Consider the following 16617-nt stretch of genomic DNA (forward strand, 5'->3'; position numbering starts at 1 on the left):
GTCCCGCTGTAGTGTGCCAACGGGAGCATTACTACATCTGAAAGTGCCTTAACCATGCCTTAAATCAGCAAAACATGTGAAATCGTATCGTTTTTTTTTTAAATAAATACATTCTGTAGTATTAGATAATAGTGACTGTCTTTTTTAACTTATTATTATTATTTGTTTATTATTCAAATTGTAATGCAATTTTTAATTAGTTTGAATATTCTGAACATCCTTTAATGTCTATAGCAGGATTTAGCACACCTCCCAGCAGTGCCTAATCTTTGTAACACTTTCCAGTTTGTGATATTTGTTGCCAATGTTCTCAGCAGTTTGAGTTACAGTACAAGCTGTAACAATAGATAATGTTAGCTTTCTAATATCAGGATACATTGTAGCTGCTGAGTTACAATAACTGAAGGACTGATGGAAACTGAAAGGTGGCCATTTTGTTAGGCACACAATCAGGATTTTTCAGAGTTATAACAGGAGCATTAAACTATTGCCAGTTTAAGTAAGAATGTAGAATGATACATTGTCACATGCTTTACATATACAAATAAGAAGGACAAAAAAAAGGGGGTGGGGGAATGTAGTATTGCTGCTTTAACTCTGCTAGCCTCTTTGTACAAAAAGCTTTTTTATTTTTCCCACAGTTCCTACAACTTTTTAATTAATGCCTTAATCTCTTAGTAAACTTAAATCCATAAGATCAATTTCTTTTTCTCATATGATTTTTACATTTGCAATGTGTCAAGTCATTTTTCTTACCATATTACTCAACAACCATTTGCTATAAAATACATTAAGTTTATATTATATTTGAAGGTCATTTTTCCATTTGCCCTTTATGACCTCACATTTCCATAACTTTTGTCTGTATCAACTTGTTTTGTGGTACATGCAGCAACCACTCTTGTTTTGTCTACCTTCATTTCAGTCTAAATATCTGACTGTTGCACACATCATTTATTTTATATTATGCCTGCTTTTTACCATTGTTTAGCATTTCAAAATACGCCGTGAGTATCATGACATGTAGTGAGTGTCATGACATGACACCCATTACACTGCTTACTCTGGCCTTACCAGCACAGCATACAGGTATTTTGATTATTCTTGTGCTACTCTTGCTTCTGACATCTGCTTAATAAAAGGTATAACAATCCGCATACTAGGGACGTGCAAACAATAAAATGTCACTATTTGTTCTAGAGGGACAAGCCAACATGTGTACTCACCAATCTACAGTATTACAATGCCTGCATTTCATCCGTAGACATGTCAGACATTATACCATCTTGATGAATTTGTGAGTTATGACCCCACGATTCCATCCTCATCTGTCTTGGCCTAAATGATCCTATTTAACCTGAAGCTCACCTGCTTTTTTCCCCCCAAAGAGAATTACTTTATGTTTCTAGACAACGAAAATGTAAGAAAAGTGACCAAGAAGAAAACAAATCTCTGCTGTGTTTATTTTATAGCCATGAAAGCTTCTAAAGCAGAGAAAGATAAGACAAAGAACGTTTGATGCGTTTCAATAAAAGAAATGCAACATCTACTACAGGTAAGTATGAAATAAATAACACAGTAATGTGTGGGCAATTGAGGGAAAGCTGCAAAAAGGCTGGTATTTTCTATTCTTGACAAAGCATCTTTAGAAGAGCTATTACAGAGAAGATACTTTAAAGCAGCAGTTCAAGCTGCCGTGTTTTTATTTTATTTTATATTTTTTCCCTTTAATATGTGCATCAATACAGTACAATCCACAGAATGATAAGTAATTCGCTAAATTGCCATTCGATTCGTTTCCTGTGATCCATCTGCGAAGATTCAGCTTGGGGTTTCACTAAATACAGCAGAAGAGGACCAAAGATGCAAAGTTCTGCAGGGAAGATCAGGTGACCAGTAAAGGGGTGTGCCCAGGGCCGCTGACAGATTTCCCGGGGCCCAGGACAAGATTTACGTCTGCCCCCCTGTGTCACCGGTATTGTGAGCCCCTTCCCCCTATTTCACCCCTCACGATCCCTTTCTATTTCCCGCCCTCTTCCCATGTGTTTCTCTCCCCTCCGTCTCACTCCCTCTTCATCACTCAATGCCCTCCCGCCTCGCATGTATTTATCTCCCCTGCATCTCACTCGTACTCCCTTTTTTCCTCACTCACTCCCTCATCCCCTCTCTCCTCTCACTTGCCCCCACCTTCCGTCAATTACCTCACTCTCACTCAATCCCCCACCACAAAACACATACCAAACTCCCCCATTCCATATTAAAAAGACCCACACTCTCCCCAATACATATAAAATGCCCCCACCCCCCATACATATAAAAAGACTCCAACTCTCCACAATACATATAGAAGACCACCACTCCCCCAATACATATAAAAAGAACCCCACTCCCCCAATACATATAAAAAGACCCCCTCTCCCCAATACATAATAAAAGACCCCCATCCACCCAATACATATAAAAAGACCCCCACTCTCCCCAATACATATGGGGAAAAAAAAAAACCCTCCCCCAATACACATAAAAAAAGTAGATGGTGGTAGATGATCAGGCTGGGAGGTCTGGTAGCCTGCACTGCAAGTTGGGTTCAACCTCTGGTCAGGCCAGGCCTGGCAACTGGTCACAGCCAGGCCCTGAGCTTCCAAAGTCAGCGCACTGGAAGCTGAGGCCAGCTTACTTCCGGCACGCTAACGTCAGAGTGGCCCGTTGCGCACCGCCAGAGCTTGGAAGCTCAATGTGGAACACATAGTGAGGAAGAGGCCTGCATCTGATGGAGAGCCAGGGGCCGGCCGCCAGACCTTGCCAAAAGTCGGGGCCAATTTGCACTACAGGGCCCCCCGCAGTCACCGGGCCCGGGACACTTGTCCCCCCCTGTTGGCACCCTGGGTTTGCCAGGGCCTGTTTCAGAAGGGGAAAGGCATTTGACTTTGTAAATGGTTGCTATAGAAACTAAAAATGCTTGTTACATTATAATACATTAAAAATGTAATTCAGAGTTGTTTATTTTAAATGCTACAAGTATTTTCTCATAGTACAGAACTGATTTATAAAAAATAAAACACGTAGGATATTGCTTGGTCTGCAGCTTTAAAATACATACTGGGGAAAGCTAGGGAAAATATATAGATGGGGAAGTCCCAAACTGGTCCTGAGTCATGAATGGCTTTCTTCCTTTAGCTTTCCCTGAATTGACAAAGACCACTTTGTTGCCTCAAACAATATAAATGTGAACCTTACACAAGTTATATCCATGACATGTACGTGTTTGTCATGGCTAGTAATGCTTTTAAAGTGAGCCAACACTGCACAAGTTCCAGGACTGTAGTTGACTTTTATGAATGTGACTTTCATTTATGTGACTTCTAAATGATTTTGGTAAAGTTGATGGTTTTTCTCAAAATGTTCAGCAACATGTTTTTGTGAATGTTTGACTTTTTTAATAAACTCCGAAAAAGGTTTTCAAAGTGAATTATGGTACAGTAGGATGCATTCACACATCATTGTTCTCTAAGATGGCTACTTTTTCACTGTCCTAGTTTTTTTTTAAATGTTTGTGTCAGCCCAATAAAAAGCAGTATTGTAAAAGGTAGCAGTTTATTTGTGGATCCGGTACTATACTTTGGACCTATACTTATTTATTTATTTATAAATGTTTTACCAGGAAGTAATAGAGTGAGAGTTACCTCTCATTTTTAAGTATGTCTTGGGCACAGAGTTAAGATGACAAATAATACATGGTTACAAATACAGTTACATAAGTGAACAGGGTATACATTATATACAAGACATTGCATGCACAGTTAGAGATAATATATATTATAGGCGTATGTAAAAGTTACAGACCAGATTAAAAGGTGAGACAGCCTTAGGTATGCTTTCTGATGTGCACCAGCAATGGTTCACTGTAAGAACAGCCCAGCTTGAGTATCATCAGGCTTTTATGACCACTTTTTACCACCATTCAGCATCTGATCCCCTTGTGACCTGGTAAGACCAACTGCCGCTCTGCACAGGAGCAGATGAGCATCATACAATGGGACATTAGAAGTCAGGGAGCATCAACTCCTATGCTGCAGTATCTGGTACAGATGTCGCAAGACTTACTCTTCCAGTGACTGTGGGTAAAAACAGTGTGTGTGCCAAGCAACTGCATTTTAAATGAAACATCTTTGTCTTTTGTCACACAAATTGTATTTGTGATGGTGATATTTTTAATTAAAAATCAAAACACAATTTCAGTGAAAAACACAAAGAAGTGACTTAGAATGCATGTGCATGTGAATTTCTTGTGTGTGCGTGTCTCTGTGCGCGTGTGACTCTCTACGTGTGTGTCTTTGTGCTTGTGTGTGTTTTTGTGCTTGTGTGTGTGTGTCTTTGCGCGTGTAAACAAAGTATTCCCGCAGGGTGGAATCTTGCACTTTTCCCTGATAACGGGAAAAGTAAGTCGTGCTACATCTGTATATTTACACAGGGCCAATGATGATCAAGAGCAGATAAGTCACAATAGAGGAGAGACAAAGAAAAAAGGGTTACTCTGGATGAGATAGAAGGAGCCAATGGGGTTCAATGCAGGAGAGAGGGAGAGGAGGGAGTCTACGGAGAAATGACACAGAGTGCAATGGAAAAGAGAGAGGGCGGTAGCAGATATTTTAGCTTGCCAGGTCACTGGATAATATCATTATTTTTTTATAAACCAAAGAGGACAACACTATATTGAACTGAGTAAACTTCAAGCACTGCTTAAGACACTTTCACCTTACAACCCTCAAAAAAAGTGGCAACATTATAAGTCGAAGTCACAGAATGATACATTTATGAATCAATCAGCTGTAGGCCACAGACTTCCATGACTCACATCCATTTAGCTTTGATCATCCAACCGATACCATTACAACAGTATAACTGAGTATTTTTGGGGAATAAATGAATATTAGATAACGATTGCACATAGATGTAGCAGGCGTCAGTGCACCCTCTGGCACATGCCAACAGGTGCAATAACGTGTTAACCCACAATCTTTTACATGCACGGCTAGTGCTATTACAAAGAAGTTGGTTCCCATTGGCACGTTGTGTGTATCCTGCTGCAACGCAGATCCAGTGGGAGCAATAACGGCTGCCACAGGAGTACAGTATTCATAAAGAATATGCATAACTGTACACTGTAGGTGTCTGTTGTATTAATAATGCCACATAAAATAGGTAAGGCCTTTCAATTGTTATCAACAGCTCAATATTGATTATTTAATTCATTAACTAAATATATTTTTATGCCTTTCAACATAATATCTTCCCGGCAACACATTACAAAAGTCTGGTGTTTAAAGCAGCAATCCTGGCTGCTAATATTGTTTCAGCTTACCTGAACCGGGAGACTCATCAGTGCCGGTTTTGACATTAAAAAAGTATAAATATGGCAGCAGACTACAGGCCATGGGGTTACCAATAGAAAGTCACAGTGTTATCTCCCCATGACGTTGCAACCTTTCTATTGGCCTCCAGGGAAGTGCCCTTACCCCGGAAGCCATATTGTTTCCCCGATTCTACCCCAGGCTCGCTGCTCCTGTTCGGGGCTCCCCAGACATCGATGACTATCCATGAGCTCCAGCAACCCCAACCAGAGTCAGGTAAAATAAAAAATAAAACTATTTAGCTGCTTTCATAAACAAATATTTTTCTAATTTATTTAAATGCTAAAATGCTGCTCTACCTATTGAAATTATTATTATTTTTAGCCTACAATGAAACATATGTTGCTGTAGCAAAGTGTAATTTATCATCTGTCAAATTGCCTTTAATTGTTGCCAACTGGCACCATAATAAATCATTTACAGAAATTCTGGAACGTGAAAGTTTTAATGGAAATTGAGATACATGGAAATGTATATACACACATCTCTACTACACAAATGTCCTTTTTATCAGTAAATGAATGGGGTTTGTGATAATACAAGGCATCTGTCTACATTATCTTTTTAACCAAATTTCCATCTTCAGTGTGCTTTTGTAACATGTTTTTGTAGCGTGCTTTTGTAGCCCTTCTGTAGACACACAATGCTCCAAAATTTGGAAAGCAATAAAAGCTGCATCAATCCAACAGGATGACTAATGCCACTTGGAACCATATTTCTCTTCAAGGGCTTAATTTGAGTTCATAACTATGACACCCTTGCATAACAATTTTACAAAAATACATGTGTAACTTACCAGGTCTTCTTGCAGTTGGAAAATTAGTTCATCCCGTTCCTTAAGCTGCAGCTTCAGCATGGAGCACTCATCTTTCATTATATCCTGTGAAAACATGGAACCATAAGTTATAATAGGCTTAGCATTTTCCTTTTGTTCTTAATAAGGAAAAGCTGGTTTGCACAGTAGGATATAATTGCATTCAAGTAATGAAACTCAATTTTCTACTTTCATGTGTGATATTTTTTGATAACATCTTCTGAAGTGCAGTATAAACAAGTTAATGTATCTAGACTATGATGAAAAATATAAATGGTTCCCCCAAGTTGGCTTTGTCAAGGTCTGGTTCCTCTAAGCTGTGTGTAAGGATCTTCTGCAGTATTTTATTTTGAGAACAGATGGTTATGCAACTTAAAGAGACAATTCCAACGCTTTTTCTATTTCTCATTGTTTATTTTTTTTTACTCAGGATTGAAGCAAGGGATCTCTGGAGCTGAAACCCATTAATTCAATAAGTCTCACAGCAGCAAAATGGGAGCAAAACCAGTGCAAGAAACAGCCACATACAGTGGCGACAAAGTTTATTCGAGCAAAAGCCGCCGGTTGACCGGGACTTACTCCGGCTGGTGCTGAGAATAGTCAGCGCGCCAGCCGCATCCAGCCGCGTCCCCTCCGTTCCCCCCCCCCTCCAATCCGCGCGCAATTTATACACCTTCTCGACCTCCTAGCTGCTCCTGCTGTGCCCCTCTGCTTCCCCGCTCCCCCGCTTACCTCACTTCAAACCTTCAGGGGAGTCGGGGAAGCCGGGAAAGCCGGGGAAGCCGGGCGCACACGTGACTGTGACGTCGCCGACGTCACGCGAACGAGCCGCTTCTCAACGCTTCTCCACGCTGCCGCCACGCATCCTGCCGTGCGGCTTTTGCTCGAATAAACTTTGTCGGAGCAGTATTCACAGAAGATAAGGAATACCACAGAGAGCAATTGGAATGTTTTCTTCCAAAAATCTGGTGCAATTATTGTGGACTGGTTTTGTCCCAGTATTGCAGTTGTTAGACGTTAGTTAAGAACTGCTAATTTGTTTCTTCTACTCTTAGTCCCCTCTGTCCTGGCTAGAGGACCAATGAGGAGAAAGAAGGAAGGGTGGTAGACATTATGCATGTGCAATCTCCTGCTCAACAAACAGTAGTGTCGCAAAATGGGAGTTGCTAATCATTCTATTGTAAATCAATATAATACATATAACTATATATAAATATATATATATATATATATATATATATATATATATATATATATATATATATATATATATATGTTCTTCAGTATTAGGTGATACCTTTTTTATTGGACTAACAATTTATGTCATAGGCCAAGCTTTCGAGAGTTCTTCTCTCCTTCAGGTCAAGCAATTGCTTGACCTGAAGAAGAAAGGATAACTCTCGAAAGCTTGTCCTATGACATAAATTGTTAGTCCAATAAAAAAGGTATCACCTAATACTGAAGAACTCATTTATTCTGCACTATCGCAACTGGACTAACACAGCTATTTTCTGCTTTATATATATACATATATATATATACATATATATATATATATATATACATATACATATACATATACATATATATACATATATATATATATACATATATACATATATACATATATATATATATATATATATATATATATATATATATATGTACCTTAACCCTGGCTGTGCTCAAAGCTGTGACCATGCAGCAAGCTTAAGCCTATAGGGAACCATGTTAAAAATGGTTATTTAGGCAAAAAGTGACACTGTGTGCTCATTTGCATGTCATTTCCCAGAATCCCTTGCTGCAGTGTAAGTGCTGTATGCTGGGTGATAATGGGGAAAGGCGGGGTTGCAGACCTGCCTAAGACATGCAGATGAGCATACAGTTATATTTGCATATATATATATACAAACACACACAATATAATACATATACTGATTAAATATACGGTATACATACAGATACATATACTGAGGAAATCCGTCAGGGCTTTTTTTCAGGGGGAACGTGGCTCCTGTTCCTTTATTTTTTACCTGTACCTGACAGTTTTCCTGGCTCTCCTCCCCTCTCGGCATTCCTGTGTATATCATGCTGCCCACCACTGATCTAAGGTAACTAAAACATGATTTGCATCATGTGTAAATTATGGCATTGTCCCCCTGAAATTTGCATGCAATAGTGTCCTCTAGATGAGAAATGTTGATGAACCGAAAAAGTGTGGTTGATTCATACATAATAACCCTCCTATTTCTGCTAGGAGACTCCTGGTGTTGCGGTCTCCTACAGTATCTCCTGCTCAGTCAGCCGATAATCCCAACTAATATGAAAGAAAACAAACAAGCACAGCTTGTATAAGAAAACATTTATTGCAATATAAAAAAGGTAATAAAGCTCACTTACATGTGAAAAAACACTGGCGGGCGTGTGATAGCATGGGTGCAAGGACCGTGGAGTGTAAAGATCTCTCAGCTGGTCCCAGCTGGGGTACGCACAGCAAATCCTCCAGTCTCAGCATCCTGCACTGAATCCCGAAAGTGACGTCATGCACTCTCGCAAGTTTTTGCCTCCGCTTTCTCGTCTGCTAGCAAAAGCTTCAGACAAGGTAGCTGCCACTCTCTCGACCCTCTCCTCCTCTTTGAGTCTGTCGCCTGCCAACAAACAGAGACTGGCCAAAGAGTATCTGGCTCCATGCTAACACGAGGGTGTCTATCTAATAGACCTGAGCGTTTCGTACACTCGGCTTCATCAGGGGTCCGCGAGAGTGCATCACGTCCCTTCCAAGATTCGATGCAGGACACTAAGATCAGAGGATTCGCTGAGCATACCCTAGCTGGGACCAGTTGAGAGATCTTTACACTCCACAATCCTTGTGCCCATGCTACCACACGCCCGCTTGTGTTTTCTCACATGTAAGTGAACTTTATTACCTTTTTTATATTGTAATAAAAAAATTCTTATACAAGTTGTGCTTGTTTGTTTTCTTTCATTTTTCTTACCCAAGGTACCCCCCTTCAGGGGAACTCTGGCCTTTGGACTTATTCACCTAAGACCTTACAGACCGTGCACACTGTTTATATGCCCTTATTTATCTAGAAATCAGTATAGTTGAGCACAGTTGCATTGCGTATGTTTTTGTATGGTAAATATTAGCATGTATTTATATATATTCCCTTTGGTGATTCTCCATCTTCCATTTTTGTTCAGAGCTAAGCCCTTCGTTTCTATTTAAAAAAAAAAAATCATATCTCTCCAGAGCTAGGAATTCTCCTTTGTGAAAACTTGACACACTTGATGGGAGTATGCATTTGGGTGGGGTGGGGGGGTGGGGAGGGGAGGAATTTTAGAAGATATTGCCGTTTGAAGCACTACCGTACTTCATTTAAAATTCTGTCTAGAAAAATACTACCAACCCTTTACTAAAAAGTAAATGCTGCAAAGCAATGCTACAAATCGCACCATGGCAACCTCCAGAGCTGTCAGTGGTTGTCAGCTGTTTGCTCCTACTTGCATGTTTCATGAGTCAAGAATTCCCTCAGGAAGAAGTCTCTCACAACACAGACACAGAGAAAGCACAGAGAATACAGAAATGCAGAATACAGAATATTTACTAAATTAGGGGCTCTAATGGGCTTGGAATACATTAATTACCTCTAAAAAAAAACCATGCTGAAAAATGTTAGTGCTAGATATCTCCAAAAAGTTACAACCAAAGTACATGAAAATATAAGCAAAATAGCAAGTTTTATAAAATGCCAAATCAAACTTTAATATCAATCTGTCTATAATATAAATACATTTACCAGAATAAGACATAAGGCCATATTTGCTAAGCAGTGCTATTTGATAAATATCTTTTGACACGTAGATAATAGTAAATTTAAATGACATGGTTGTAAGGTGTCTTCCGGCCCAGAAGGTGTCTAATGGTATAGCACTGCTTAATAGATATGGCTCACTGACATACATTTGCAAGCAGATGTTCCTAAAGTACCTAACCGCAGTTGTACTATACTAAACATAAAATAAGATTTTAGAACTACATATAGCTGCTATACATGGTAGGAAAAAATATATATTATTTCTCCTAATCCTAAAAATCAACAATGCCTTTCATAAAAAAAGGCATAACCCTACATCAAAGATGTCACCTTGGTTCAATGTTCTACAAATATAATTCATCTCTAAACAGGATTAACAGCCAGATGCCAATTGCAGTGTTTCTCAACCAACTCCTTGAAACACCCCAGTTGGACCGTGTTATAGCGATAACCAGCCAATCACAGAGCCAAATAATGCAGTGCACACGTCTGTTTGATAAATCATTGGTTGGACCAAAAATCTGAACTGCCTGGAGTTCCTTCAGGAGTGGGTTGGAAAAATAGTAGCTTATTGATATTCAGGCATTAGACATCTTCAGGTTCGTATTCCCACTGCTCACTTTTTAAAGGTTAAAATGTAAATTTAATTCCCAACTTTTGCCCCTGAATGTCCTCATCAATATAATTTTTGCACGACATTTATTTTAATACTCATCTTCTGAATTAATCCCTGATTGCGTCTGAAATTATTTTTATGTGAGAATGAAATCATAATCAGAGCATGTGCACGCTGTATCTTGCTTCCACCATACAATGTCAAGTTAACATACACAATAAGATATAATCTCTCTGGTGTACTACTGTATGTGCAGCAGTGCAGTTAGTTGTCCCAATATCATGGTAATAAGAGTGATGAGATTTACCCACTGCTCCCTTTTTCATAATATAGTAAAACATATTCAAATATTTAATTTAAATAATAAAAATGCACACATATCTGTGCTATCTATTAACAATATTTAGGCCAGGTTCAAACACGCTGCCCCCTAGCAGGCTCCTCTCCAAGGGACATGTGACTATAGTGAACCAGTGGAAAGGCTGGTGAAGGAGGAGGGACTAAGAAGGAGAGTGAGCTTTAAAAGGGGGTAGCCATGACAGTTGGAGTCAGATATGCGTGGGCCAGGAGGAGTGAGGCTTGATCAAGAGTAACTGGTGTGATGGGACCTGCACATGTCCCGTGTGGGTGAGAGAGCAGATCGGCTGAGGACAGAGAGCAGCCTAAAGATACGAATAGCCCAACAGCCGAGATTCGGAAGTGGTACAGAGGAAGACTGCCAACAGAGGGGATCACTGACAGACATAGTATATAGTGGTACCGAAACAAACCTTTGCAAAGTACAGGCTTGCTACACCCAAGTATAAACACGAGCTCCAACAGTGTACCGGTACCTCAAATATAGGCCTGAATTCCCAGGATTGGAAGGCCTCTAAAGTTGACAATAACACACACGCCCAGCGCTTATGTGAACTGTAATGAGAATCGTAATGTTATTAGTTTGTTGTGATCCTGTGTCTCAGAATCACGAAGTTCCTGTTAACCGTTGAAACCATCCATCTTTATATACTAGTTATATATCCAAGTGTTGTGTACCCCTGTTTGCTCCACACACGTGGGGCATTTATCATAGGCATAAGGTCTAAGGCCCCCACCTCAGCACCAGGCACAAAATGTGTGGTACTGTAATATAGAAAAGTTACACAATAAAATACAGCAATACTTTAAAAAGTTTTAAGCTACAACAAAATGACAATTTCATGTATTTCCTTACATTATTGTAAAGTTGTCTTAACGATTTTCTTGAGCTGAAGAACTTGCACAGTGTCAAACAGTTCAAGGCACATTCTGTTATTCACAGCTTTCATTATAAGTAGCAAAATGTTATCAGAATGTGTTGTGTCACCTATTGTAGCTCTAGGTAGTATAATTAATATGATGTACTGTAATTGACCACTGTATTAGCATGAATGTACTGTAGATTATACGCTTAAAAATAACAGATTCCATGACCCACTGCTTGTGAATATTTTGCATGAGCAGTGGTTCAACATAGAAACCACCCATGCCAATTGAGATTGTAACAAGATTCATTTTGTTTTTGATACTTTTTGTATTATTCAGCTGTGGAAAGCTAATGGATATAATTTGTCATTGCATTTCAAACAGAATTGTCTGTTCCAATGAACAGATATCATCCTGTTCAGTCCCTGGGGGCATTGCAATGCTCTACTGACCAATGCATTGCAATCCACAATAATGTATTTTACATATAAAAAGAACAGTCGCCAGGTTTCAATATGTGCCAACACGGGGTAGCGCACTTGAATGGCAAGTAACACCAGATCGGAGTGTGATACCCCATATCAGTGCTTAGGGAATCTCAACCAGTTTATAGTATCAAGTTAATACGACACAAATGCATGAAGGTCATGCCCTTGTATACGTACTGTACTGTAACTGTTGTACAAGAAGAATTCTTATTGACGTGATATACTTTATACATTATGTATTCATTAGGGTAAGAGATGTTTTGGGGGCTGAACCTGAAGGGCTTTCTCCATCACTATGATTAAATTGTCACTGAGCTGTGAAAGATGAACATTGACAAATGAATGTTTTCTATTAGATTTTACTTAGATTCCCTACCTTGCTACTGTGATAGAAAACAACATGAAGTGTAAGGCAATGTAATTTGCATTGTAAGTACACAAACAAATGGAACAAACTCAAGATCTACTATATTTAGAACATTCATAATAAATAGGATTATCACTTTTCATGTTACTACACATGATGTAAAGTCGCACATGGTGATATTATTTTCAATGTGCTATTTTTGTTTTCCAAATTTTCCGGGAAAAGCATACTGTATTTCGCATATTATTCACAAAAGTACCTTTTCCTCAAAATGTTTTAGTCCAGCAACAAAAAAAGCACAATTTACAGTAGTTACATAAGAAAAGGTGTGAAGAAGTTTGATATAAGGTTAATACGCTGTGTGTAAATACATCAAGAAAAAGCTAACATATGCTCTTTAAAGTGTCATTCCACTGTGGCTGTTTTTGTTTGGGCTGGGGAAGAATGCATCCCCTGGCTTCTAAGGCTCCACCCTCCCCTCCCCACAATTCCTGAGATACTGTATCACTCTGTATGCCTGGGGGGAAAGAATTAGTGATGTACCAAGTACCGGGTAAGTACCCTGTACCCGGCTAACCCGGTGCTTTTTCAGTAACCCATAAATTACCCGGATCCGGCAGCAGGGAGCTGGAAACGGCGCCAAGTAATTTCCGAGCAGCTGAAGACGTGAACATTTACCTGCAGCCGGCGGCGGAGGGTGAGGACGACTGCGGCAAAATCATCGGAGCAACAACAGACATCCTGGTGGCGATGGCAGAAGACGTCCTTGTTCAGCCGGTGGGAGCAGCACTGCTGATGCCGGTGGGAGCTGGAGAACCATGTGACCGGAGCAGGTGTTCCTATTGGAGAGCCGGGGAGGAGCTGGCTGTCCAATAGGAACACTCCTGCTTCGGTCACATGGTTCCCCGGCTCGCACCAGCATCAGCTGTGTGCTGTGTTCTGCTGCTCCCGCCGGCTGAACAAGGACGTCTTCTGCTGCCATCACCACCAGGATGTCTGCTGCTGCTCCAACAATGTTGCTGCGGTCATCCTCACCCTCTGCAGCTGTATTCCTCCCCCTCCGCTGACGCCTGGAGGTACGTGTAAGCTACCCAGCTGGGTACCCGGTACCCGGCCCGGTAAAATTGTTCATTTTCTCTGGGTACCCGGTACCTGTTACCATGTACATTTTGGGACTCAGTACAACACTAGAAAGAATATTTTCTCCTGGACAAAAAAGTGCTTTTGGATCACACTGGATCTACAGACGCCAATAGAAAGCTGTGACATCAATGAGGACTTTGCAACTTTCTTGGGTGGCTCGGCGGTCATTGTTGTACTTTATATGGCTAAACCAGCATGCAAAAAACAACAAATATCTCTGGAATTTGTGGTTCACAGGGGACACCACAGAACCACTCGGGGGTAATTTTAAAAAAAGTGTGTGTGTGTGAAGAGCACGTGCATTTTAAGTGAAACGTCTTTGTCTTTTGTCATTGTTTTGTCACAGAAATTGTATTTGTCATGGTGATGTTTTTTATTAAAAATCAAAATACAATTTCAGTGCCAAAACGCAAAGAAGTTTGACTTAGAACTCGTGATTTAGTTATTTGCACTTGTATATTTATAGTAACTGTGAATTCCTTGTGTGTTTCACTGTGTGTGTGTGCGTTACTGTGTGTATACATTACTGTGTGTATCACTGTTTATGTGTACGTCACTGTGTGTGTGCGCGTCACTGTGTGTGCGTGGGCACGTCAGTCCGTGTGTGTGTACGTCAGTCAGTTTGTGTGTGCGCATCAGTCAGTGTGTGTATGTGCATGTCAGTCAGTGTGTGTGTGCATCAGTGGGTGTGTGCACGTTATTCAATGTGTGCGTGCGTCAGCCAGTGTGTGTCTGTGTCAGTCAGTGTGTATGCACGTCAGTCAGTGTGTGTGCGCATCAGTCAGTGTGGGTGCATCAGTCCGTGTGTGTGTGCGCCAGTGTGTGTGTCTGTGTGTGTCACTGTGTGTGCGTGTCAGTGTGTGTGCGTGTCAGTGTGTGTGTGTGTGTGTCACTGTTTGTGTCAGTGTGTGTGTTTTCCAAATGTGGTGCTAGGGTGGAAGGAGCATTCAGCATGTCGTGCATGTCCTGCAGGCTCTCCCACCGCTCCCCCCTCCACCTGGCGGTGCTGTTGGGACACGGCGCGCTCAGCGCTCTCTCCCCCCCCCTCTGTCCGATGGTGCTGCGGGGACATGGTGCGCTCACCGCTCTCTTCCCCTCCCTCCGGTGGTGCTGCGGGGATACAGCACGCTCAACCCTCTCTCCCCTCTCCCTACCATAAATTGTTGATGCATACCCCGAGGCTCCACCAGCGAACGTGGCTAGCTTTCATTAGCAGAAAAGAAATCCGGTGGGGACATACTCTGAGGCTCCACCAGGGAACGTGGTCACCCTTCATCACCAATTCATATTTTGTGTATTGCTATGCAAAGACTGTGCTTTAAAAGACCGTGCTTTAAAATACTGTCCTTTAAAAGGATGGTGCTTTTCTATCCAAAATGTCGGTTCCCGCTCCATGGGGACTGCCTGAGGTCATAGAATTCCTCCAGAGACTGTGAAGGTGGTGTGACAGACCTATGAAGTCCCTAAACTCGACTACTGGACCATGCTCCAGCACCTGGTGAGTCCCGATCTAAAATGTGGGATCAGCCAATCGCTAAGCCTGGATACTGGTGCGGGATCGATGGGACTGATGCCGAGGCTGCCAGTTTCCCCAGCCTTAAGGGAAAAGTGTCTCTCAGACTTACCTGTGCCCACCCCGGCCAGGGTGAAGCCACATGAGTCTCCTGCTGCTGCTGTACCCGCTCCTGCTCAGATCCGCACCTTGGAAGAGGCGTGCTGTTGCCTGAACAGATCAGGCCAAGCCGGGCCTGCTATGCCCTTGCTGTTCTACTCGCCGCCAGAGAGATCTACCGCCGCTTGACTGGCGTGGTACTTGCCAGACAACGTGGGTGCAACCGTATAGGAGAGATCGGACGTGACCTCCACCGATCCCCATGCGGTGACCCCTTCATCCTTCATGAGCCCTGGCTCCTACCTGGATGTCCCAATGCCAGTTGACAACCTTCAACCGACAAACGTTCCAGGAGGAATGTCCCAGCTCTGACGTTATTGCCAGGCCATTTTCGAGGCTTGTGATCGAGTAATCGTCTACATGGCAAATACCTACACAGAGGGCCCGGATGTGGTAATCCACGAGGAGAACCCAGCTATGGAGACAACTGCCGATGCTGCTGAGATGATGTTCCTGCTTCTACATCCGCTCCTGCTACCACGGTGGTGAGTACCACTCCGGTGGCCCTATTCTTGCAGCACTGCTGAGTCTGGAAGCAGGAGAGGACAAAGACGCCGTTCTTTGGAGACAAAAGTCCGGGAAACCTTAGCCAAATCCCTGGGAGCGGTTGTACGTGCCCTTGGGCGTGGCCTCAATGCTTTGATACAGACAGCCTCCCCAGTTGCCGTATCAGTCAGAGTATGTCGCTCAGTTTCACCCGAGACATTTAAAACCAAAGGGAGAATGTAGCCCAGTCTCCTGGGACTGATGATTTATTGGCATCCTAACAATTTAAGTCCCCGTTAATATGTGGGCCGTGTTAGCAGTAGACTATGCAGGGTATGTTATATTGTTCATTGTACATGTTCAATTATGTTCAGGGCTAGCGTGTGATTGTAAGGGGGGTTTATGACAGTGAATAGGCCGGCTTACTAGCCACTCCCCAGGAAAGGAGGTGTTCTTCCCTTTAGAGTAGAGTAAGAGTTAGTTGGCATTGAGTCTGGGCTAGCCATCAGAACCACCGTGAGCATGTCCTGATGTCCTCCCCATACCATCGCGGAGATCTCCTGCCTCCTGTTTACCAT

General features: G+C 41.8%; 1 protein-coding gene across 4 annotated transcripts in view; it reads right to left on the reverse strand.

Moving 5' to 3' along the window:
• CCSER1 (coiled-coil serine rich protein 1) overlaps nt 1-16617 on the reverse strand; it is an 874804-nt gene that overhangs the window by 122203 nt on the left and 735984 nt on the right. For all 4 annotated transcript variants that reach the window (XM_075609982.1, XM_075609990.1, XM_075609996.1 and 1 more), the window contains exon 8: nt 6208-6291. In XM_075609982.1, the coding sequence (XP_075466097.1) occupies nt 6208-6291 (84 nt within the window). The remainder of the gene's footprint in view (nt 1-6207; nt 6292-16617) is intronic.

This window comes from Ascaphus truei, chromosome 1, assembly GCF_040206685.1.
Source record: "Ascaphus truei isolate aAscTru1 chromosome 1, aAscTru1.hap1, whole genome shotgun sequence".
NCBI lineage: Eukaryota > Metazoa > Chordata > Amphibia > Anura > Ascaphidae > Ascaphus > Ascaphus truei.